Source organism: Pygocentrus nattereri, chromosome 4 (genome assembly GCF_015220715.1).
Source record: "Pygocentrus nattereri isolate fPygNat1 chromosome 4, fPygNat1.pri, whole genome shotgun sequence".
In the NCBI taxonomy this organism is placed as follows: domain Eukaryota; kingdom Metazoa; phylum Chordata; class Actinopteri; order Characiformes; family Serrasalmidae; genus Pygocentrus; species Pygocentrus nattereri.
The window spans coordinates 31,172,412-31,198,279 of record NC_051214.1 but is presented as its reverse complement, the minus strand read 5'-3'; the positions used below and the strand labels follow the sequence as shown (position 1 = coordinate 31,198,279).

At 39.5% G+C, this 25,868-nt stretch overlaps 2 protein-coding genes across 4 annotated transcripts in view; both read left to right on the top strand.

Annotated features, from left to right (window-relative positions):
• Positions 1 to 12,010, top strand: part of xkr6b (XK, Kell blood group complex subunit-related family, member 6b) — an 84,866-nt gene extending 72,856 nt beyond the window's left edge. The window contains exons 2-3 of the mRNA XM_017710520.2: positions 4,041 to 4,237; positions 5,752 to 12,010. Coding sequence (XP_017566009.1) covers positions 4,041 to 4,237; positions 5,752 to 6,725 — 1,171 coding nt within the window. The 3' untranslated portion in view covers positions 6,726 to 12,010. The remainder of the gene's footprint in view (positions 1 to 4,040; positions 4,238 to 5,751) is intronic.
• A 2,761-nt stretch (positions 12,011 to 14,771) lies between these two features.
• Positions 14,772 to 25,276, top strand: ccm2 (CCM2 scaffold protein). Of its 3 annotated transcripts, none has more exons than XM_017710523.2 (10): positions 14,772 to 15,135; positions 19,505 to 19,681; positions 19,998 to 20,081; positions 20,697 to 20,877; positions 21,035 to 21,165; positions 21,639 to 21,774; positions 22,145 to 22,202; positions 22,378 to 22,522; positions 22,642 to 22,780; positions 23,538 to 25,276. In XM_017710523.2, the coding sequence occupies exons 1-10, from the start codon at positions 15,106 to 15,108 to the stop codon at positions 23,822 to 23,824; spliced, it is 1,368 nt and encodes a 455-aa protein (XP_017566012.1). In that variant the 5' UTR covers positions 14,772 to 15,105; the 3' UTR covers positions 23,825 to 25,276. The 3 variants fall into 3 exon arrangements, with proteins under 3 accessions (XP_017566012.1, XP_017566010.1, XP_017566013.1); XM_017710521.2 differs by having other exon boundaries at positions 20,694 to 20,877; XM_017710524.2 differs by lacking the exon at positions 14,772 to 15,135 and adding an exon at positions 18,527 to 18,766 and having other exon boundaries at positions 20,694 to 20,877.
• Positions 25,277 to 25,868: the final 592 nt, after the last annotated feature.

Here is a 25,868-nt window from a genome sequence, read left to right as displayed (position 1 = left end):
CCAAAATCTTATGAAAAGCTTTCCCAGAAAAGCTGAGGCTGTCACATCTGCAAAAGGGGAGCTGACTCCAGATTAATGCATATGGATTTGGAACGGGATGGCCAGCAAGCTCATATGTATGTGTGAGACGGTCGGGTGTCCACATACTTTTGGCCATAGTAGAGTATGGCAAGAAAAGAAGGACAAATCTTGAGGCTGATAACTTGATGAAGATGTGTGGAAATAGCACTACAAAAATGTGAAAGTGTGCACCAGAGACATGTGACAGATCATTGTGGAAAATGGATATTCTGTTAACTATGACATCTAATGCAATTGCATTGTTTAAACACCAACATTTGCAAAGAACCAGCACCCACCAATCAGCTCAGTCCAGCAAATTTATGTCATGAGCCAGATGCTTCCCACCTTTCAGCTTTAGTTTTGTTTGTATATTATGCAACAGCTGGATACAGTCAACATTTTTCTTCATTCAAATTTTGTTCAAAATATCATGAGAATATTGAATCATGAGTCCAGCATCATGCATTTAATCAAATCGTGTGCTTAGAGTATCGTTTCACCCTTATTATGGCAAAGGTTTGAATGTTAGTTGATAGGCAGCATTTTATGACATGAAAGCTGGGGCATCCTCTGCATTTCATCAATATTTCATGTGCATGCATATTTAATTTCAACATTGTCAAATACTTCGATCACACAAGCTCTTGCTCAACCACAGAGATGCACCAATGTATGGACCATTCTACTCAGCTAGTTAATTCCCACAGTAAAAACTATCTAAAAAACAACTTCAAAAATGTATTCAGAGTATACATTTTTATATTCCAGGAACTTATGGTGAGTGCTCACACAAAGACAAAAGTTTATAACCAACACATAAAAATCACAATATACACAGCACAAAAATGTGCAATACATTACCGGTTCCAGTGGAACAGAAAGGAGGAGGTAGTTTAAGTATCAGCTGTACTTAGTAAAAATATATTCAACAATGAATAAGTGAATAGAATGGTCAGTTATGTATCACATACACAGCATTGTGCATATGGAAGCGGTAAATCCCAGCAGTGTATTTGAAATGTACACACATTTCAGTTTTTAGCATGATTGAAAAGAGGCACTGGAGGATGAAGCTGTTCCTGTGTCTTCTCAAACAGGAACAGCATTGTGCATCAGCTTTACCACCATGCAGCTGCCTAGTTAGTGTGTAAACAGCAGCAGAGAACAGCCTCTTGTGAACAAGTGTTTCCGAGCAGATGGCACAGTTTTGGCCATGAGAGAAGTGAGGCTGCTGTCAGCAGCATTTCTGGCTAAAAGTCACTCATCCGTTTGGAAATCGAAGCAGCTTCACCAGTTCTAGCTTTAAGCCTTATCATTCAGAGAGGCACCACAAAACTGATCTCAATTCAGTGCTAGATCACAGCAGCCTGGCTGGCCGGCCCAGAGAGAGGAAGAGGAGGGCAGGCGTTGAGTACAGACGGCGTGGATGAGTCGAGCATAAGGAGCATATTGGATGAACAGAATGGAAAGTGCAGACATGAAAGGAACATGGAGGGAAGAGGAGGGGGTTCAAGGCTGTCAACCTCCGGATGGACATGAGCCAAGGGGGTGGGGCAGCATCTGAGACTAACTTTGATGTGTGTGCATGCATGTATGTGCATTCTGCTATGCACCGTGTCTTATCCTTCTCTCCCAATCTAAGCTCCACCCTGCTGATGCCTAGGTATATAAGCAATAAGAACACTCTTAAAGAGAGTTCTTGTTCCCTAAACAGACTTTGTAAAAGTGTTTTTTTATTCGCTTTGCTGTCTGAACAAAACATTGTATCTGCATTTTTTCAGATTTATTTTTTTTTACAGGATTTGAAAATGCCAGATGTTCTTTACAATGTTTTCAAATTTCATGATGAATGGACCATTAATTACAACTGCTCCGGAATGAATTAGGAAAAAACTGGTCTCATTATCTTCCATTCAAAGTTAAGAACATTTTCCTTCTCCTGTGAAGTGACCATTTTGTAGATATGTGGTTTTGTCACAACAGCAACAGTATTGGTTATTCAATAGCATGGCTCCAAAGACCCATTTTTAACACATTTATAAAAGATATCACAGAAAACTATGTTTTCTTAGCTTTTTAAAAATAAAACAGACTGATGTAATATGTTATGGTTAAAATTTTAAAACAAATCATTTACTTTGCATTCTATACACTACATACATGGAGACCCACTTTATTGTTTTATTTATTGTTTTTGTGATGTCACAAAAAAATTGCTCATTTACATAAAACTGCCTATTCAAATTATAGCAGTTTAGTCTCACCATTCAGGCTGAAGGTCTAAGGAGTGCTTCAGCTCTGAGTGCTTTTTAAACGAGGCATGATACAGGGTAACCAATCAGAACAGAAGTCATTTACATATATAAGTCTTAAAGGTCAGATTCCAAAAATAGCCTGCTTAATTCTGAGGGATAAAGAGCAGTTGGATAATAGTCATGTAAATGTGAACTATGACCGTTTTTGGTACATAAAACCTCAGAAATGTCATACGTGGATTTCTGGGAAAAAAATAAAATACAAGAAAAATGTCAGATATGGCCCTTTAAGAGAGAAGCTTTTGTAGTACTCATTGTACTGCATGGCATTGCTACAAGAATATTATGTCCATGTTGCTTTTTTACTATTATTTTTCATTTTGGAATCATGAAATGTAACTGGAATGTATATCGCTTCTCTGTCAAAACATCTGATAAACAATAAACCCCTGATATTGTTGGATTTGTGGCAAAATACTGTGATGACAGTAAAATCTTGATAATCTCCAGAGAAACAGAGATTCAGCTGCAGCTATAGCTCAGCAGCTCCGGTAGGCAAGGTAGTGAACTGTACCCTCTAGTGGTGTCATGGCCTCACCACAACTATTTTTAAGTTGTGGTTTAGCTTTATTGAACGGTGGGCTTATGAGTACCATTAATTTCACCTTGACCTGAGCATAATATTTTTCAATGTACTCCACTTGAACAAAGATAACTAATTTAGATTAGATGACTGCTCTATAGCATCCTTAAGAACCAAAGCTGGACCGCCAGAAGGAGACCAAAAATGGTAGCACCGTGGGATAAGTCCTCAGAGGTTTGCCTAAGCCAGAAATCCCAGCCGATTGATCTCAAACAATCAATTCCAGACAGGCGGTGGCATGGAACCCTCTGTCTCCATGCCTGCCCAGACAGACGCCACAGACGCCTGCCTCCCACTGGCCTTGTGTGTGCTATTAGGACCCTTATGAGCCAGATGCACCACACGCAACCTGAATTTTGACTGGGGTTTGTAACTATAGGAATCTGTCTCAGGTCAATTCATTCAAAGCTACTAGTTTAACTGTGTTTTCAATATAATTGAAAATATGAAATGGAATTGGTGATTTGCATGTCCACCAAGATACCGATTGCTCTGATTAGGCAGTGATGTGAGGATTCAGCTATCATGCACTGGTGATGTTCCTGACTCTAAAGGGCAGCCCCATCTGTTATCATATTTGCCATATTGGATAATTGCATGCATCAGGAGTAATGATGCAGTGTCTGTGCATTACTAGCTTGTGAATGTAACTAATGTGTCAAAACTTGATTTGTTATGGTGGTTAATAATTGCAGAGTTGGTAGCAGCAGCATAAATTAGCACAATCTCAGGCATGTAAATTAAAAGAAGTACACTGACTTTGTATATTGTAAGCATGCCAAGTAGTGAGAACTACTGCAGTGTAATCTTTTCAGGTTGGTGGATTTTCTGTTCAGAAACGTTGAGAATTTGAGAGCATATTTTGAGTGTAGAGAGTGTAGATATTAGTAGATTTGCTACAAGTGATAAAAAAGATGAATTACATTGGTTGTTGTTGCCTCTCTCCATCATATTTTCAGGCTTCTTTTCTCAAACAAATTTAGTTATGTGTTTTGTGTAAACTCTGTGTAATGTTTTCATGCAAGTTTCAGTCTGACACTTTGTTGGTTTTGTTTTTCCTGTGCATCTTTTATCTGCAGGTATATCCGGACCATGTACCTTGGCATACAGAGTCGCAGGCAAAAGGAGAACCAGCGGCGTTTCTACTGGGCTATGATGTACGAGTATGCTGACGTGAACATGCTTCGGCTGCTTGAGACCTTTCTTGAGAGTGCCCCACAGCTGGTGCTCCAGCTCTGCATCATGATCCAGAAAAACCGTGCCGAGACGCTGCAGTGTAAGGAGTGCCCCAAGGCTCTATACTAGGACTACTGATGTTTCTGCATTGTGTTGCTTTCGTACTGATTTTGTGTCTCAAAAATGTAAATGTCACAGTATCTTTGTTTGTGCGCCCGGTTAAATTGTTATGGTGTAAAGATTTCTATTGCACTAAAATGATGTACTGCTACTGTATAATTTGTTACTGTACAAAATACTTGTTGACATGAATGGCTTTGCAGTTTTGTGTGTAATATTTTATCTGTATTGTATACTAAAGCCATTCTGTTTCTTGATTAGAAATGTTGCTGAAAAAGCGCTTTTTAATTTTTCATGAGTATGGCTCTAGGCTTTGTAACAATTTTATGCATTGCAGCACTCTATAATCAATTCTGTTTTTGAAATCAAACTAGAATATGAATATGACTGGATCTCACAGTTTTGTGTTGCATCAATTCATCAACAAGTCACAAACATTTTAATCATGTACAGAGGGGGCACATCATTGCCTTTCCATGCTGTATATCTGAAAAGGGCTGACTTGTGTATGAATCCAACAAAAAAGTGTTAGAACTGTCATGGTTGAGACTTTTGAATTATCAACAGTGTATGTGTGGGGACAAGCCTTTTCTGCTGCTCAGCACATAGGCTGAGATGTAGGACCATTTCTCACGTTTGAGCTGACAGCAACGCAGATGCCTCTATGAACATCCTGAAGAATACTGAGCTCAGCAGGATGAATAGTAAACTTGGCTATGCTATAAAAAAGATACATAGCAAAAGCAAGAGGTAAGTTTTAGAGAACATTTCTAAGGTTGAGCGTGAAATAGAGAAATAGGGAGTGGTGCTGATTTCACTCATATAAAGTTGCAATCTACACTGTCGAAGAATATGTGAACTATATGAGGTTAGACCATTTTAATTTTCTTCATATTAAGCTGAACTCACCACATACAATATGAGGTTTTATGGTGAGCCATTATTTTAAATTAATCTTTTCTCCCCTTTCTTGGACTTTTCATATGAAGTAAAGAGCATTTGCCTTAACAGGAATTCTGTGTAATTTCATATTTCAGATGTAAACAAATTCATGGTGTGATTTAAAATGGTTTATTGTAGAAAAACTCACCTACTTGGATTTCTTTACAGTGGTGGTGATAGGAACCAGTGATCACAATGTTGCAAATGTAGCCATTTTTATTTACTATCCAAAACAACCAGTAAGCAAAACAGGTGTCTTCTTTTTATATGTAATGTTGATAATGGCAAAATAGCAGCAATATGTTTTAGGCCAAAACCTTTTCAAAACTTCTTATTCTGTCATAGAATAAGATCTCAGGCATCTTTCTTTAGAGCCATTAAACTATTCTGACTATTCCTAACACCACCCTCTCAAACAATTCTGACTCAAATACGTTTCTCTAGAATTGGTAGAATTCCTCTTTACCAACTTGAGAAAGACATGTATGGTCAGTTTTACTCTCTTTACCGGTTTCTCTTCCTGCTCTCATTCCTCCCTGCCCTTCCCTGCAGGCATGTCAGCAGTCGCCTCCCTCTTCTCTCTCTCTTGGGTGCTGGCTTCCTACCACAAGCTTCTGCGCGACTCTCGCGATGACCAAAAGAGCATGAGTTACCGAGGAGCTCTGGTGCATCTCCTGTGGCGCCTTTTCACCATTTCCTCCCGGGCGCTCTCCTTCGCCCTCTTTGCCTCAGTTTTCCACCTCTACTTTGGCATTTTCGTGGTGCTGCACTGGTGTGCCATGGCCTTCTGGGTGATCCACGGTGGCACCGACTTCTGCATGTCCAAGTGGGAGGAGGTGCTCTTCAACATGGTGGTCGGCGTGGTCTACGTCTTCTGCTGGTTCAATGTCAAGGAAGGCAGGACCCGATACCGAATGGTGGCCTATTACTCACTGGTGCTGGTGGAGAACATGGTCCTGACTGCCCTGTGGTATGCCTACAGAGACCCGACCACCACCGACTCCTATGCCGCCTCCATCCTCTGTGGCATCTTCCTGTGCTTCGCTTTAGGAGTGGCCTGCATGATCATCTATTATGGGGTCTTGCACCCTATGGGGCCCAGGCTGAGGGTCTTGGCTAGTTCCTGTTGCGCTGAGCTCCTCTGGGGCCTCCCCTTGCCTCCAGAGGCCGAGCCTATGGCCCCTACTCCAGGGCCTCGGGGCTCTCAGGCCACTCCTACACGGGGCATGGCTTCAGGGGACTACGGAGAGCCAGAGGAGACTGCCACGGACACCTGCCTGCCTGTATTCCAAGTGAGGTCCACAGAGCCCACTGATGAAGCAGGCAGACCCATTCGGCCTGAGGGCCCCCTCATAAAGATTGACATGCCCAGGAAGCGCTACCCAGCCTGGGACGCGCACTTTGTGGACCGACGCCTCCGGCGGACCATAAATATCCTCCAGTACATCAGCCCCAATGCAGTGGGCATCAGGTACAGGGATGGGCCTCTCCTCTACGAGCTGCTCCAGTACGAGTCCTCCCTATAAAGGCAGTCTTTGCTGCCATCCTTTCTCTCTCTCTCTCTCTCTCTCTCTCTCTCTCTCTCTCTCTCACTATCACTCTCTCTCTCTCTCTCTCTCTCTCTCTCTCTCCTCTCATTCACTCTTTGCTTCACTTCTCTCCATTTGGTGCTTACTTTTCCTCTGTTTGATTCAGTTATTCTGTCAAGCTATTACAGTATATCAAAGGTCTAAAAAGAGTCTAAACAGAGAATCAACATTTATTTTCACAAATACAGAGAACAAAAAAAACCTATTCCAGAAAAGGTATAAAGTCTGAAATTCAGCGTTTCTTAAGCTGGGCCCTTGTTATGGTGTGAGTGTTCTACTGATGTGTACGATTGATGGCGTCCGTGTCCCTGTCAGCTCTGAGATGTGCAAAGCCGCATGGGAATGATGGAGGACCATAGTACTCATTGTCTTCTTTTGGATTTCTGGTAACTATTTTGTGCCTAAGATGATTATGAGTGATTGTGAAGACTATAAATATGGTTTGATGCCAATAACCAACAAATAATCAACACCAACCAAACAATCCTGAAAAGCACATTTGTTTGCAAAATAAAAGCACACAGTCAGCCAGCAGCACATTTTCCACCTCTCTTCTTCCTTTGAGTGGACAAGAGGGCAAAAGTTTCTAAATATATCTTTACTGACCCTTGTTGAAGTCTCAATGAAAATTTGATAACTTTCATATAAATAAGACTGTGTGCTGCTTTATGGATATATGTTAGATGTTTACATGTTAATGGATTTAATTTACATTTGCAATTAAATCTAAAAAAGTACACAATCCCCATATTACAAGTAATCACATTATGCCAATTGTTGTGTAGGTATGGGCAAATAACACTGCCAGAGGCATTTTACTGAATAAGAAGGCCTTAAGGTATCCGTATTAAATGCCTTTATATTTTTCATTTTTTACCCATTAGTGAAGTGAGGTCTATTGGTCTGAGTTGTATGTGTGAATGCAGAGCATGAGTGTTTACATTTGGCCCATTTTACACATATTTTTTGTATTCTTTGTAAATGATAGCACAATTGATGAGATATTTTGCATATATGGCTAAAGGCTTATGAAGTGTATGTATTTTTATTTAAACAAATTCTGTGAATGAGAAGTTCCCAAAGATTGGAAGGAGCAGGGTTTTATCAAAACAATAGCTGGAGATGAAAAAATAATAATAATAATTCTATTAAATCACATTGGTTTTGGTATTATATCACAGCTTACAACAGAAAGCAAAATCCTTGCAAAATGTGGTGCTAGCATTAATCTCTAAGAATCCTCCATCATTCCCTACTGAAGTGAAGGTTCCAGATGAAATTGGCCTCTATACCCATTTTACTGTAGTTAAAAATAGACTTTGAGTGGAAAAAAATTTGTAAATGACAAACTATTCTTACTATTGTTTTTTCATTAGAAGGCATATTCCTTTATATGTTGGTGTGCGTTGTAATAATCACAAAAGAAAAGGTTACTTTACCTTAAATCACTTAATTTTTACTCTAAAGAATGCATGCCAAGGCTGTGCACTTTGATGAGTAATTGGGTTCTCGATATGTGCCAGTCAACGTGTGAGTGTTTCAATGGTGCTTCTCTTTTGCAAAATAATTGGAACAAAGCCCTGCCGCATTATTGTCAATTTCCTGTACATAGAGCACTTCGCCTCCTTTGAGAAAAGCGTGAAACTGAAAGTGAATGTGGTATTCTCTGTCATTTTTGGGGGCTTGTGATAAGTTTGCCACAGGGGCTGATGTCAGTGCACATATTTTATTCTCAGTTGCACAACAGAAAACCTTTTTTTGTTTGTTTTCTGATTTTTCTGACAATGTGCTATATATAACCTTTAAAATTTTGTTTGTAATATAATTTGTCTCAGCAGCGTAATAACATGAATATGGGATGCCAAGGTTCACCACAAAAATGGAGACATGGGCTACTACAGACCCCTTTGTGCCTGCTGTGATCTCAGACTGGTTGTAATGGAAGGGGTGATGGGTTTTTGCCAGGGATGGAAAAGAATGACTGGACAAACAATGATGTATACATATGTGTGCGTGTTCATGCACATATTTCTGTTACACTGATAGGTGGATCTGGTGTCCAGTAGTTTGGCTCCATCCTTGGTTGCTGCTTTGGCCCTTACACCCCTGATATGTAAACGTGATTGGGAAAACTCTGATGCAAAGGTTATATCATAAGACAGCAGCCTGGGTTCATAAACTGGCCTAAGGGATTGAAGGTCAAATGGGACAGGAAACCATTTGCAATGTTTCATAATTTCCAGTAGTTAACAATGCAAATAAATCTCCCAAACTCTCTTGTTTAGAAACTTGAGTTTCCAGTTTGAAATTAGCGTTGAGATCCAAGGCCATACCGTTGTGTCATGCTAAAATCTTTCATGCTAGTTTCTGGACAGCTTCAAGACATCAGCTTGGTCTGGTATTTCTATATAGCTTCAGTCACGGCTCTTAATCAGTAGTTTCTGGGAAGGTAGTCCACCAGGTTTATGCTACAGCTTACACTCTTAAAAATAAAGGTTCCCAAATTGTTCTTGGCTTGGGTTTATGTTTGTAAGTAAAACCTTTGAATGACTGTTTGCAAAATTATGATTGACATGCCTCTCAGCTAATCACAATTATCTCTAAACATTCCTTTCTCCATCATCATCAGAACAGTCCTGCAGTAAGAATGGCACTAGTAATCAATTAGTCTGAATTATTAGACTAAGAAACAGTGGCAAGGTGTTACTGAAGAACGTATAATGCCTGAAACAACACTGTTCCGATCATCTGGAGGGTGGTGGTGTTTTTATTTCCTTCCTGAAGCTGAAAGTTAGACCAAAAAGACCAAATACTCAGTGGCAAAATCATCAACTAGCAGATTTATACAGCTCTAAAGTAAGCTAAACTAGCTAAACTAAGCTAATGCATTACTGTTTTTATTGAAAATAAGTTGAATTAGATGTCTAAAGATAAATACCACAACAGCCAAGTGTAAAGACCAGTTCGCTAACTTGTTAGCCTTTTTTAACTTAGCTGCTCACAGTTAGCTTGATAAAACAGTTAAAGTAAGCAGGACTTTACAGGTCCCACATTTGATCAAAAGCATTGTATAGAAAGATAAATATTAATGAACTTGTACACATGACATGCCATCTATGTACTGTTTAATTAAGTTTTCAGAAAGAAGGTGGGTAAAAGATGGTGGGTCTTTCTCAGCATCTAATATTTCTCCCACCAGATCTAGTATTAGCTTATCTGTAGGTGTAGCTTCTGTTGCTAACCTCTCCTCCTTATCAAATTGCATTTTTTTTTTGTTAGCTTTAAATTGGCCTACATGCATATCTGTCAGTTTTTTTAACATGTCTGTCTGCAATAAGCATCTTGTAAAGCCAGTTTTTGAATGTAAAACATTTCAAATGTGCTTTTCTGTGTGCTTCTCAATTTTCTGTTAGCACATTAGCAAGTACTACAGATGCTACCCGATAGCCTGAACTGAAAGTTTGATGGCTGTATAGACAATAACTAAAGGAGGTGGGGTCTTTCTCAGAATTTTGCAAATGGTCAAGTGATCTAGAAAATTTACATTTTGTAGAGGTTCTTTAAATGTTAGAAGTGTTCTTTACAATCACATAACACAAAAGCATTATTCAAACCCGTCCATTCAAAGATAGATTCTTCTCCAGCATTGCTAAAAAAAACTTTTTGCTTCCATTTGTCACTTTAATTTTTAAGAATGTAAGTCCTGTAGCTTTAGCATAACTCATGTGATCTACCTGCCCTAGCCTGTCCCTAAGCCTTTATGGTTCCTGTTGAACCCACAGGTCTACTAGCTCTTCTAGGTGCTTGGCACATCGTTGCACTGTTGTTTGCTGGGATTTCACCAACTCTCCTATTCTATGATTCATGATGGTGTGAATGATTAAATGGGTGCGATGGTTGGATGACTTGGCTGCCTGGCATCCCATAGTGTGTTCACACTTCACATACTCAGTCTCAGTTACTATAGTATTAACACTCTTCGAGGAGAGAGATAAACATTTAACCAGGTGCAAATACACTGTGATTCTTTCTTCCCCTATTCCACTTGTTCACTGCTGTATCTGAAAGGATTTAAACAGGGCGATTTGCAAGAGGACTCAGTCGGCACATGGAAATTCTGAATAAGTTCCTTTAGATTACTGCCTTACAGGACAATGAATCACAGACTAATGGCTGTATAATCAATAGACACTCATGTCCTTCACCACAACATTACATACACCAAGTAGGGTGGGCAACATGAACCCTGTAATGTCAGACCTTTTGTGGTGCCTTGTTTCTCTGGGTGCTTCTATCTAGCCATGGCAGCCAGTACAGCAAACAACAATGCCAGTGTCTTTTTTCTCCTTTCATGTTACACACAGTACTGTAACCAAAAGGATCAAGTTCGACCTAAACCCACACAGCGAATGGGCTCAATGTAATGACATTCCTGTCTTTAGATGAAGAGGATTCATCTTTGCAAAACTAAATTACCAGAGTGTTCTAAATGCAAAGGCAATACTTAATATCTACTTGAATGTTGGGTTATACATTTTCCTAGTTAGAACACAGCCTGTGTATGCTTCTACTCCTTTAGGTGAAATTGGATTTAACAAGGAATCAGAATGTCCATCATCTTACAGGGTTCACTTGAGTAATAGAACGACACTTATGATGAAGTTCAGCCATTTATTTGACAATTGTTAATGTATTTCTGTCTATGCCTTCCTCTGTCTTGCAAGATGAATGATCTGTAGTGCCAACAAGTTAACCTTTTCTGTGTGTTGTTTGTCTTGTGAACAAAATGTCTAGCCAAATGGATTTATGCCTGCAAAAAAAAAAAAAGTACGTAGGAAAAAAATGAGTAGGAGAAATGTTGTATGTAGACAAGGTGCTCACTGGGTCAAATATTTAACCTGTATTTAAGATGGTACTGGAAGCATTGGCTTTATAAGGGCCTGTAGTGCCAGACTGCCCCGACATCACCCGGCTTCCTAGCATGCCCACAGAATGCATCAATGGTGACGCCTCCGATATGTTTGCATGTTAGCTTTCTTCAGTGCAATGTTTCCACCCATTCCCTGGGTTCCTTGAGAGCATTGCCAAGTAGCAGCTCATTGCACCGGGTTCAGTTTCAACCTGTACATTTGTGCCACAACCATCAGTATTACAATAGAGCCAAAAGTTCTTTAGATAAAAAAAAAAACCGAAAGAAATCAAATGGTGCATTTCTGTTTCTTGACCTGGTGCTTACACACATATTCTAAAGGTGCTACCACTGAAAGTGGACTGCAGGACCTGTGTTGTGGCTCAGAGCAAGGCCACCATCCGAAGAACCCTGCTTCTTTAAGCTCACAGACTTTTTCAGCTCTGGAAGAACAAGCACCTCAGCACAGTTTACAGCTGAACTTCATTCTTTGAAATACAGTGGCACTTATTTCTTTCACAACCTGCACAAAGAAGCAACAGTGGATGAAAAATATATTGTATATTCATTTGATCTTTTTTATTTTTGTTGTCCCTGTTTTTGTATCCTTACTTTGAATATGAGTTGTTTTTTTTTATTATCTGCACTAGGGTTTCTCTTCAGAGAGGAAAATGGAGAAAAATGCATCACTTTGACATTCATCCAGTGGCATAAAAGTAATGCTGACAAACAGAATCGCTAAAAGTATAGAAGGTGATTGCTGTGTTGTATATTCCTGTCATCTCTATGTCCTAAATCTGTGTGTATCTCTTCTGTTACTGTTATTGTAGATCTGGCTGTAATATTATGTTGGAAAATGATCTTATCAATGGATATGGTTGTCAAGACAAATTGCTGCTGATTTTAGAATTGTTATCCATGCTGTCGGAGACTGGTTTGAATAATACTGATTATATTCTAGATTGTGTTAGATTGTTAATGTATTTGATGAGTATGTAAAAAATATCCCAGAATGAAATTAGGGGTATTTAAGCGAGTCAACACTAAATTATTCAGCAAACTATTTGCTACCGAGAGTAGCATTTTTCTTTCTTCTCTGACTGTACTCATTACTTATCTTAAAAACATAAAAAATGGTTTATTTGATGTTGTCAAATATAAATGAAAGTAAATTGTTTCACTGGATTTCATGTTATTTGAAAACAAAATCTGATGTCCAGTATTGTATAATCCCTTATGTTTTGGGAACAACATTAATGATGTTAATAACATATGGTGCTACGGTTGGGGCAGCACGGTGGCACAGCGGGTAGCGCTGTCGCCTCACAGCAAGATGGGCCTGGGTTTCATTCCAGGACAGGCGACCAGGGTTCCTTCTGTGTGGAGTTTGCATGTTCTCCCCGTGTCTGCGTGGGTTTCCTCCAGGTGCTCCAGTTTCATCCCACAGTCCAAAGACATGCAGTCAGGCAAATTGGAGATGCTAAATTGGATGTGAATGTGTATGTCTGTGTGTCTGCCCTGTGATGGACTGATGACCTGTCCAAGATATTTCCTGCCTTCCGCCCAATGACCCAGGAGGATAAGCGGCTTAGAAAGTGTGTGTGTGTGCTACAGTTTTTTTTTTTTTTGTACATTTTGGTTTTTAGATGGAAAAAAGAGGAATATTACAACAGAAGAAAAGAAAAATACTTGTCGAGCCTTACTGTAGATCATGATATGAGACTGTTCATCTCTTACGACAGAAAATGAATATATTATTTGAAAGTGAGTACAAATACTTATACCATAAAATGTATACTGTACACACATGCACAGTTTGCCCAATGACAGATCAAAAGTGGTGATATACAGATGTATATGTACAGATGTGTATGTGAATGTACTGATATGATAGAGATAGATTTCCCAGAGTAACAAATTGTTGTTTAATAAAGAATTACTACATTCTATAATTCATTTTAGCATTACATTTTATTTTTTATAACATTTTATCAAAGCGTTTACAGCGGTACTGTTATTTACAGTCTGTGGCACTGAAGTAGACCTAACTGCCTTCTCAGATTTAAAGGAGCTTTAGAGCCTAAACCTAGCATTAAGATATTACGTCATGTTAAGTCTGTAGGAAAGCGTTGTGTCCCTTTGTCACGTCGGTTTGACAGAATTCATGATTTTGTATCTCTTTTGTGTTTCTATTCATCAGCGCTCTCTCACTACACTACCCAGCAGGCATTACGTAAATATGTCACACAACCAATGGGAATCACCCAAAGTGTAATAAAGAAATCCTCACTGCAAACACACAGCTTAAAAAGATGACTCTTCAAGGGTTCTTTAGTGAAGGCGAGAGAGTTCCATATAAACCATTTTATGCTTAAAAGGTTAAACGGTTCTTCAGATTGATGGAGAATGTCGTGCAAAGAACCTTTCTGAAAATGGTTCTATGAAGCACCATAACGGGTTCTTTTATTGATGCAGAGGCATTTTTGTTGCTACAACACATTCTCCATTAATCAGAGGAACCATGCAAAGAACCATTTAAGCATGAAAAGGTTGTCTTTACAGAAAAACGCTTGAAGAACCATCTTTTTAAGTGCGTAGCCACTGACGTAGTAGCTAACGTTAATAAATACAGCAGGGATTCAGTCTGCTAGCCAGTAAAGTATCTGCCTCCTTCTACATAAGCCACAAAACAAACAAAAAACGAACCGACCAACCAAACCAAAAAACAGTAAACAGCCAGATGCTTTTAGTTTTTCTTAACTTGCTATCACCTTCGAAATACGTCATCAGGAGGTGTTTTTTTACTTTTAAACTGGAAATTCCCGTTTCAGAGACACAGTGGCAGGACGGGGGAGGACACTAGGCATGTTTACAGTGTATAGTCATGGTTTTATTTTTATTTTGGCTGGATTGCCCCTTTAAGTTGTTCCATATGAATTTAGCTCGTTTATCTAAAAATATTAAGGCACTTACATATAAAGAAAACTCTTTAAGACTAACGCAGCTGTTTGTACAGCCCATAACTCTCCAGCCAGCCACCAAACTTTGTTACTGGTGTCTCCGTTGCAAAGCATATTGGGAAAGCGTTCTACGCCCAAAATGGCGGCAGGATTGAAAAGTTTGGGGCTGTTTTTGTTCTAGTTTGTACTTCTCTTGTACTTCGTCTGCTTTCGTTCTGGCATGAGTACCGCTCCTGTTCGCTAAGGAGTATGTTATTGTTTTCGTACGCTGTCATAAACATGCGAAATGAGCTGTGGTTTTCAGCACTGTCCCACTTTCCGCTGGGGGGATCCCTCTGTAGTTCACTGGGAAGGTGCCACCATTGATTGCTGTAGCTGTTTGGCATTGAATCCACGACAACCTCCACGGCCTAATTAAAGTAACCATGAGGAGCATTTGTACATAGACATGGAGGATGATGTAAAGAAAGTTAAAAAGGTAAGTTCTGTCTGTCTCTCGGACTTTTCAGCAGATTTTTCTGAGCTTGCCTCACTGTTTGGCTACAGTAGCCAGCGCGCTAGCCTAGCCACAGGGCTAACGTTAGCTAGTGCTACGCTAATGAGACCAGCATTGCAGTGCACAGAGAGCTGCTGTGCTGAGGCGCTGTGTTAAAACTAGATCCACGTCTCTGCTGTCTGTGGCTGTTAGTGTTGTAAGCGGAGTGAATATTTAATTACTGATGGGTAAGTGTGTCCTCGCAAAGAGAAACGTTTAAAACTTAAATTTAAATAAACTGTGTTGGCTCACTTAGTTGGCCGCTGTAGCTTTAATCCTGCCAGCTGAACAGCTGTCACACAGCAATAGTCTGTCTCCTCGGATTTTCTGTCAAAGACTATTTAGTAATAAATCTGGAGGGTGACCTAAATGTGGTGTCAGTTTCATTTCTGAACATACTTTGTGCACCATAGGGACTTTCTCTGTCTTAGATATATGTAATTTGTATGTGTTTCCCCAGGGAATCTTCTGCCCCACTGATTAACATTCCGTAACATAGCTAACGTTAACTTTACTGAAACAGTACATTGTCTTTGTCATTGAACATGAACACCGAGTGTGTTTTGTCAAGTGTGGCAGAGAGCTGTCTTATTAACTCAGTTTAGGGCTTATGAGACAAAATTTAATGCAAAATTAGCAAGCACTTCTTCAGCACTAAGCTTTAGGTGGTAGGTTATTACTTCTTTTTTCATGTGGCAATTTTTTCTTGTTATCTATCTGAATTATTAAAAAGAAACAGGCTATAAATATCATCAGAAATGTAGTGATTCATAAAAATCAGACTTGCTTTGATACAGTATAGCAGTGTTTTTAATTTGATACGTTTTTTAATGCAGAAATAATCAGTGTTTGAAAGTGAAAAATACAGCATTTGACATTGTAAAAGCGCAATATTTGAAACAACTGTGCTTTGTAATATCCTGATATAACTCTCTAGCCAAAAACTAATACGATAACCCCAAGTTAACACACTAGCCATAACAATACAATGATAGGATACAGTACAGTGTTGTTACGTCATTCTAATCATCATCCTAATAGCTCATATTTTCTCAAATACATGAGTGAATTTTGCAGCATTCTTGTTTAAAGGGAAAGTATGTGTACTTTGAAAAGTCTTAAAAGAACAGAAATTAACTGCCCCCACACCAAACATATTTTTTCATTATTTTAGCTTTAAAAATAGCATTGAAATCGCCTCTCATGTATCTATTTTTTTCAAACTGTCTTGCAGTTGACATGCTTTCCCACAGACTTTCCCTTACCATACACAAGGGAGAATAGAGGGCTGGGCTCACAAAAGACTCAAACAGGATATGACTCCCCCTGTGAGCGCCCACTCAGGAGAGGGGAAGAAATCTCCTTAGCGTTGTTTCTTTTTCTTCCTCATTTGAAAAACAATAATATTATCTCAGCTGAGCTATCATTGCAGTAGTTTCTCAGGGAAAACACGGGCCATGTTGATTAAATGAAGCCCATCTGCTCCGTCAGCAGGTGTGGCCTGCTGTTGGGAATGCTGTTACGTTTTTTTCTGTCATACATTAATTAATACAGTAATAACAGAACATGTGATTAGGTGCCCTGTGTTTAATTTTTTTTATTTTTTAACCTCATTAAAATCCATAGTGTTTTAAATGGCTGGTGTTAAAGGAGAAGAAAATAGAATATGTGGCCACAGGATGGCACTGTTGCCTTATACAGTGCAGAGAGTTCACAGATTCAGAAGCACAGAAAGGTCATCATGTATATTAATGTATATTGAACTACTTCAGGACAGCCTACCAAGCACAGTATTCAGAGACAGTTGTCCCATGGTCTGAAACAGGTTGATGATTGATGAACAGAGCTGAATATGGCAAACATGCTGAAAGTCAAAATAGGGCCAACATGCTGCAACATACATCATGCATAGACATACACTGTACATGCATATACTTGTATAATGAAATAGATTTCCACACAGTCTTTTTGAAAGCTTGTTAAAAGACATGAATATATGCCACAGTTCAGATTGCATGTGTTATATGGTGAAAGCTATTTATTTATTTATTTTGCAAAGCAGCACCATAATCATAATACATTTTTTTTTGTTAATTGGAAAGCAGTAGCATTATTGAGGATTTTTTTTTTCTAAAATTCTAAAATTTTCTTGTCTGTGTTGTATGCAGCTACATCATTTCACCAGAGAGGTCTCGATCACCAGAATGTAGGCCTACGTAGTGCAGCTTTAAAGTGTCAAAGTTTAACAAAATGTATTGAATTTCATTTTGAAACTTTTGTAGCAACCCTGAGCTCAGTTACAGCCTCAGAGGCTATCCATTGCTGAACACTCCCCAGACTTCAGCCACTGTCTATGTCTACTTTTAAGTATTTAAACTTGTTTCTTTTATAGTCACCATGCCCATATCTTGTCACAATACTGGCTGGCAGAATGAACAGCAAGTTTTACAAGGGGCAGATAACCATGAGAAACAATCGGGCCATGACGCTTTGTTCAGTTCAGCAATGCTCAGCCAATGTTCTGTTTTTGTTTTGTTAGGATAAATATCATCATTAATGTGATGCAGAGGGGAAATATTTCTTTCCAGTACAGGTTTAAAGTGGCTTAGCTGTATGTATACTTTTGACAAAAGTCACCTGTAGAGTCCTGGATTCTCACATTGCAAATTGAAACAGGCTCATGAAATGTTGATGCTCCCGTAGAGTCCCGGCACTGTCCTCTCAATAATTAAAGCAGCTGAGAAACCACTGAGGAGGGGGCAACAGGTAGTATGTTAAAGCAAGTCAAGAATAAGAATGAAAATGGTTTGTCAGTTTGTTTTTTGTTGTTGTTACTGTTGTTTATTTTTTTTTTAAATAGCAAGTGAATTAGTAGCTTATAGATGTTGAAATAGGAAAAGCTTCAATTTTTAATACATTTTAGTTTTTTAAATGTTGTCTTCTCTGTGGCATTTCTGCAGATTTGACAAGACATGCCTTTAGATTTGGCTTTTGTGTGAAGAAAAGTAAAACTGTTTGACTTCTTTTCAAAACTGTTCATGATTCCAAAATGCAGGTTCTCAGTCCATGTTTTTTCCCAGTAACCTCATTAGCGTAATTTATCCAATCATTGACAGGTTTTGATTACCTTAAGTGCCTGTTTAGTTTGCTGTTTCAGGCCTAGAATCAACTTCATTCTTCTGTCCATTCATTAGAAGAGAAGTATGGTGCCATTAGTGGGACGAGCTGAAGAGAATGAAACCAGTTTCACGTACCTTTTTCAGTTCAGCTGTGACTTTCATCACAGGAAGCAGTGGTTGCTCATCTTCCTTTTTCACCCGCCCTATACTGCAATACGTAGTGTGAGCAGTTGGGTTTAGTGTGTTTGTATGCGGTAAAGAGCTCTTTCTTTTGCTGCTTTGAGGGCGGTGGCCCCCTTGTCATTTATCTTGAGCCACGTGCCACCTGTTGCAAGTACACCAGCCAAAACTGCGCTTGTAAAGGAGCGTTTTATTGAAGACTGTTGAAGGCGACTGTTACTCTTCTCTTATTGTGATTCACTTAGAGCTTCTAGAGAGAAATCATGGAGACCGAGGTAGGTTGATCCTGAGCTTCTCATTTCTGCCATCACTTTTAATTTTGTTATTATGCAAAGCCAATTGCTGGCCATTCATTTTTAGAACCTGAAAAGGAGGATTTGAAAACAATAAGCTGCTTCCAGTTGTGAACATGGACTTTTTAAGCCTGGAAAAAGAGGAAGGAAAATGTGAAGCTCTCTCATATTTGATACTAAGCCGACATTAGCAGTCGGTTTACCACAGACATTAGGTAACGTTTTTGGTTTCATAAAAACTCTCAAGCAAAATGTAGTGCTTGGACAAGCAGTTGTTTTCTTGTTCCAGTTGTACTTTTTAGAAGCAGGCTGTGGTGGTTACGGTGAGGCCACTGTGCATTTGTGCTCTATAAGAATGAGCCTTCTATCTTATTTGTGCTGGTGTCTGGGAATAGAGGTAGGAAAAGGCTTTAGTCAGCTTGTAGCACAACCCTCAGTGTCTTTGTGACTGCCTCTACCTCACAGCCTCAGACTACTTTGCCTGGGAAAGCATATGCCCATGCGTTGCTATGGTTACAGTTTTTACAGCAGCTCAGGTGACTGGTCACATACGTTGAGTGGAGGTATTACTCAGTAATAGCACACAGATGGTTGTTCCAAGTCACTTCTTGCTGTAATATTCAGATGTTCCTGAAGCACTTGATTAACTGGATCATGGTTTTGATTTTTCATGTTCTTCATTTTTCATTCTTCCTTCCCTCTGTCCTCCTGTCCCCACAGCCAGGTATAGTATCTCCATTTAAGCGAGTGTTTCTGAAAGGGGAGAAAGGGAGAGATAAAAAAGCTCAAGAGAAGTCCACAGAACGCAGGGCTCTACACACCTTCTCACTTTCTGTGCCAGACCACCGCATCGACCCAGAAATCCTTCTCAACGATTACATTGAGAAAGAGGTCAAGGTGAGATTCTGTGAGATTCTTGATGCTCTTGAGATAAAATAATCACATTAGGACTGAGCTGTGCTTGCTGCGTCATTGCTCTTTTGTGAATCAGCCTGGTTTGAACTTTTTTTTTTTTTCCTCAAAGATGTCTTACAGACTTCTCAGAACATTTATAGGTTGTTAGGCACATCAATTCATGACTGGCAAGCTGTATTGATTCATAAGCTTTGACGGTTCGCAACAGAGCAGTGACACATCAAGGCTGTTTGTACTGTCATGTGCTTCTTATATCTGTGAACTTAGACTGACCTGTGATTTTTGCGTGATTTTGTAGTATCTGGGCCAACTCACCTCTGTCCCAGGATACCTCAACCCTTCAAGCCGCACTGAGGTCTTGCAGCTCATTGATAATGCCAGGGTGAGCAAAAATGTTAGATCACGATTTCATATACCCATAAGTTTCATGTCATTTATCTATGCCTAGGGAAAAAAATCTGGGTTTTCCTAGAGGGTCAGAGTCCAGCACAGTTTGGTGAATTACTTGCTCTTACTAACTGCTGAATTGAATCAAGTGCTAAACTGTGATAGAATGAAGGCCTTGGTATACTTTCAGTAAAGCAAAGCTTGCAGGTGTTGTGCAAAGCTGAAACCTTGCCGAGCATACAAGCTAGCATACACTCTGTGGTTTGGTTTTGGCTGATCCATTTTTACATAATGGCACGCCTGTTTTGTACAGATCAGTCACAGACATTGATGCGTATTGTGATTATCTGCAGAGTTCACCTAGATGCTGTGTTCAACACAGCAAACAAATCCTCTGTACAATGTCTGCATTTGTTCATGTTGTCCACAATTAAGTAATATTCTGAATATAAGCCAGGTGAATTTAGTCTCCACACAAATTATATATAGGCCTACCTTAAGGTGCTCTAGCATTTAACAGTATGTGTTCTGGTGGTAATAGTCAGAATCACTTTCTTTTCTTTCTTTTTTCCCCCTCTCTTTCCTTCAATTTACATTTTGCTCCCAGAAGTCTCACCAGTTAGCCGGTCAATTGACATCAGAACAGGATGCTGTGGTCAGTCTTTCAGCGTATAACGTGAAGCTGGTGTGGCGTGATGGAGAGGACATCATCCTGAGAGTACCCATTCATGATATCGCTGCTGTGTCTTACATACGAGACGACTCGCTGCACCTAGTGGTATTAAAAACGGGTATGGGAATATAAACCTAGCCATCAAACCAGAACACACCTCTCTTTCAGCAGTGTCTCATTACACTTTAAACAAATGCAGCAAAATGCTGTCTCAAAACTTTTAGTAAAGCTTTTCTTATATATGTGTTTTTTTTGTTTTGTTTTTTTTTGTGTAGCCCAAGAGCCTGGAGGCTCTCCTTGCCCCAGTATGTGTCCTGAGCTGTCAAAGTCACCCACACTGAGCTCTCTGTCAGAGAGTGGGGCCGTAGAGGTCTGCTGCCTACTTGTGCTGGCCGTTGAGAACAAGGTGTCTGTCCTCCTCACTTTTTTCAACCCAAATCCAGCTTTCCCTACATGAGTTGCCCAAAACTTACTTACCTTAAACATAGCAATGTCATGTTTTGTTTCTTTGAGCACTTGATTACTAGTGATTTCTTTGAACACGTGATCACTAGTTCTGTTTAGTAAGCAGCCCACACTGCATAATTTTTGCCAAAAAGATTTTTATTTTTAAAACACTGTTTTTCATTCTAAGTATGCTGCTGGCCTAAGGGCTGATTTCATTAACCTGGATTAAGTCTGGTCATATTGGCAATGGTGAATCACCATTGGAAATTCCTTTTAGTCAAGGTTTAGGCTTAATCTTGCACTTCTATGGTGGTTTACTCCATGACTGGACATAACCCAACTGTAGCAAACTAACTGTAAGTATGCTGTATTCTTTACTTTTAGCACAGATTCTTTCCACATTGTCAAGCTGTATTGATTCTGTCATTCCAGGCAGCGGCAGAGGAGCTCTGTCTGCTCCTCAGTCAGGTCTTCCAGATAGTCTACACGGAATCCACAATCGACTTCCTGGACAGAGCCATCTTTGATGGTGCTATAACACCAACAAGGCATCTCTCCCTGTACAGTGGTGAGTAAAGAAGACTGCTCCATGCTGTCACATGCTGAGTCATTGTGTCATGGTAGTTATGACCATTACAAACACATCACAAATCAACCATGTAGACTGGAGATGTTTGTCTAGAATAGGAAATCGATCAACGTGTATACCTTGTTTCCCTGAAATGACCTATCAAAAAGTCAAAGTTATCATAAGATAACTTTGATGTTTCACAATAATTTTAAATTAGCATGAGTCAGTTTTGGTCTGTTGTAGGCTATGCATATGATGCATTATTTGTTGTTCAGTAACACTTTGGTGACAAAATGGGAAGCTGTGTGCTAGATGACACATGCTGATGTTTATGAATCACATGGTATGCAACTATTTTAACTTCAAGATGACTCTTCAAGCAAAGTAGACGATAAAGAAGCATTTGAAGGAGAACCAGGAACGTTGTAAGTACTTGCACAAGTCCAGTATTTATTTAGCAGATTCCCTATAATTATTATTTCCCTATAATTATTGAGCTTCACTAGATTGTTATCTATTGCCTGAAGCTGTCTGTTTTTATCTTTGGCCTTTTGACCCTGAAGACTTTCTGTAAAGTTAATCTTTTTTGTCCAATCCCAGCTTGTTTCAGAGCTCACTGGAAGCAGCAGGACACTCCCCTTGTCCGTCCCCTTCATCCACACCAGCCTCACCACAGGATAAAACTGCTAGTGAGAGTGAACTAAGCACAACAGCAGCAGAATTGCTTCAAGACTACATGACTACGGTGTGTCAGAGAGAAAAATATTGAGCTTAAATATTTTTAGATTATTGTCCTGATTATTTTCTTAGTAAATCTCTTAGGATCCCGTCATGAAATCTCTGAATTAATCCTTTCTTTTATAGTTGCGAACAAAATTGTCCTCTCAGGAGATTCAGCAGTTTGCTACACATTTACATGAGTACAGGAATGGCGCCTCCATCCACGAGTTCTGCATCAACTTGAGGCAGCTTTATGGGGACAGCAGGAAGTTCCTCCTACTCGGTGAGCGTTGTTTCCTGTGGCTAAACAGCAAACTGCTCTCGGTTTTTTGCAGAATCTGCAATGTTTGATGTGAATCACATAGGAGCCACTACCTTGAAAGCTAAGTCAAAGTGAAACTGTACACAGGTGTTTTAATATGTTTTGTTAGGGACCTTCTGGGCTCCTAACCTTCCTGTTTGCAGAATTTTAATCTAATCTCCAATGCAATGCAACTGTTTTATTAATGGAGGGTTATAAGTATAAGCAAAATTCAGGCATCATAATGGCTACTGCTGCTCTTTCTAGTTTAGATAGATAGATAGATAGATAGATAGATAGATAGATAGATAGATAGATAGATAGATAGATAGATAGATAATTATGTATATATAATTTTTTCCCCCCATTTTTGTAGATGACAGCATGTTATCTCTAAACGACTTGATACAGTTTAAAGCACGTAAAGTGGTCAAAGCCCTGCAGTGCTTATTGGTGTAGTATAAGCTTCAATTACTTGCTAGGTATACTGTCTTCATAGGTGTCCTGAAGAAATAAGAATCAGACTTTGGCCCACTACATGTCTTGGCTTATCGTCGACTACAGTGACTTTTTTTTTATTTCGGATGAACTATTCTTATAAATGGGGACCAGTTTAAGAACCACTAGTGTAAATAATTTCAGCTCGTAAAATGAAAAGAATATTGACCCCAGAATGCTGTTGCTCCCTTCTGGTTCCTCGTTCTTGGTGAGCTCACTAACTTTCCTGGTTCTTCTGCAGGCCTCAGGCCCTTCATCCCAGAGAAAGACAGTCAGCACTTTGAGAACTTCCTTGAAACCATTGGAGTGAAGGATGGCCGCGGTATCATCACTGACAGCTTCGGTCGCTACAGACGCACAGCCAGCTCTGCCTCAGACTCTACCACTAATGGAAATGGGGCAGCAGGTGGCTCAGATGAAGGAACGGCGCACTCTGAGGGTGATGAGTGGGACCGCATGATTTCTGATATCAGCAATGACATTGAGGCGTTAGGGTGCAGTATGGACCAGGACGGTGTGTTGCCCTGACAAAAGAACCCAGGGGCAGGAGCAGTCACCACTTGATATAAACCGACTGTTACATGGTCCAGTCGTCCATGTCACTGTTCATCAAATAATGCTGGAATGTGGATACTTTGCCACTTAGGCTCGATCCAGATTTTCATGTAATGGTGTGACCACATTGCTATCATTCAAATTGGATGATGGTGCTTTTTGAGACACTTGAAATGCATGAGGACGCTTTGTAACTGTGCGTGGCACAGTTAATGTTTTTCTCAGTATTTATTGGCAGTATCTGCTATCGGTAATGAGACGTTGCCTTTTTATTCTGATCTGAGACCAGCTTTTAGATTTTGTTTATGAGGGTTTAGGACATGTTTTATAAAGTAGCTCTGCACTGCACAATTTTGTGTTTTCCGTGTTCGCTGTAACCTCATGAAGTGCTTGTTAATTAGTGGATGAGTTGAAATCATGTTTTGAGAGCAGATAAAAAAAATCTGAAACAGAGTTTATCGATTCCAGTCCTGAAGGGCAATCACAATTTGGTCATTTCTTTGCTTAAACACACATACTAAGCCTGACAATTGCAAGATGTGTTTGAGCAGGGAAATCGCCAAACTCTGGAGACCAGCCCTCCAGGGCTTAATCATCAAACTGTGCTGGACTGAAATGTACATGGGTGGGGGTACTCCAGAACTGGTAAACAGTGGGTTAGGATGATGCTATGATTTACAGCGCTGCCCAGTGTTGTGATTTTGCTTTATATAGTGATGAAAGGTTTAAGTGACAGCAGTGAATTTGCTTCTTCCTTACTGATTTTGGAAAAATTGGCAGAAGCTGTGGACTCACCAGAAACAAGAAAGCACCCCAAACAGCAAAGCAAAGTGTCAGCTGTGGTTCCTTTAAGTTTTGGAGAGATGCATTCAACAGATATTGAGGGTTTCCAGGTAATTGAGGTTATGTTTTCTTGCTGGTGGAAATAGTTTGGCCCTTGAATCTCAACTGAGTATTGTACTGTGAGACTGGTAAATTGAGCTGAATTTTTTAGTATTGAGTTGGACATGCTGGTTTTGGTTCATTCTAAAAATGCAGCGTCTACCTGGATTGAAGCGCATAAGCGAGTAGCTTTCCTATAGTCCCTTTGGGAAGTCTCATTCAGCCTTTATGTGGATCAGTGGTTTCCTGTGTCTTGTAACTTAATGATTTGACCGAAGTGCAGTATAATTTTTCTTTCCCATTTTAGCTGAACTTGAAACTCGATCCACAAAGTGCTTTTATTTCTGGCCTTATATTAACTGTTTAGCGTATGTGTTACTCTTATTTTTATTATGACATTTAAACACATTTCACTATTACATTTTTACAACTAGTGCTGGTTGTAATTACCATTTGATTTGTTTATGTGGATTGCACCAGGTAGGCAATGTAGCGCTCTCTCTCTCTCTCTCTCTCTCTCTCTCTCTCTCTCTCTCTCTCTCTCTCTCTCTCTCTCTCTCTCTCTCTCTCTCTCTCTCTCTCTCTCTCTCTCTCTCTCTCTATATATATATATATATATATATATATATATATATATATATATATATATATATATATATATATATATAATTTTTTGTGGTTTTGGCTGAAAAGTTGGAGTGTTTGGATCTTTGACAAGGCTAGTTTGCTGGCTGATTGAGAATTTACTGTTTTATTACACTGCAGAGCAATTGAGTCTCGTCTTGTTTTATCTTCCTCTGAGTTTTTAGTAGCCTGACATTGTGCCTTGCAGAACAACTGCTTTATTGTATCATCCATCAGGGATGTAAGAATCATTCTGTAATCTGTACAGACTGTGACTGATGAGTTTTATTAAATATTATGTGCAGTATGTAAAGTCTCATGTCTGAGGTTACAAATGTCTTGATCTGGAACACTGTTTACTGTTTGGAAATTTGAGACTGGTAACTACAACACCCTGTGCCTGTCCGCAGGATTGTCCTGCAGAGGGTGCCATTGTTCATGTCCTTGGCCACCTTTAACTGACACTGAATTTCATTCATAACCTTTTTAGTGTATAAAACATTGGACCACC

Excerpts from the sequence above, each read along its gene's own strand:
- ccm2 (XM_017710521.2), top strand. The coding sequence starts at position 15,106 with ATGGAGGATGATGTAAAGAAAGTTAAAAAG. Across the intron at positions 21,166-21,638 it reads TGCTGGCCGTTGAGAACAAG|GCAGCGGCAGAGGAGCTCTG; the intron begins GTGTCTGTCCTC and ends CTGTCATTCCAG. Across the intron at positions 21,775-22,144 it reads GCATCTCTCCCTGTACAGTG|ATGACTCTTCAAGCAAAGTA; the intron begins GTGAGTAAAGAA and ends TTTAACTTCAAG.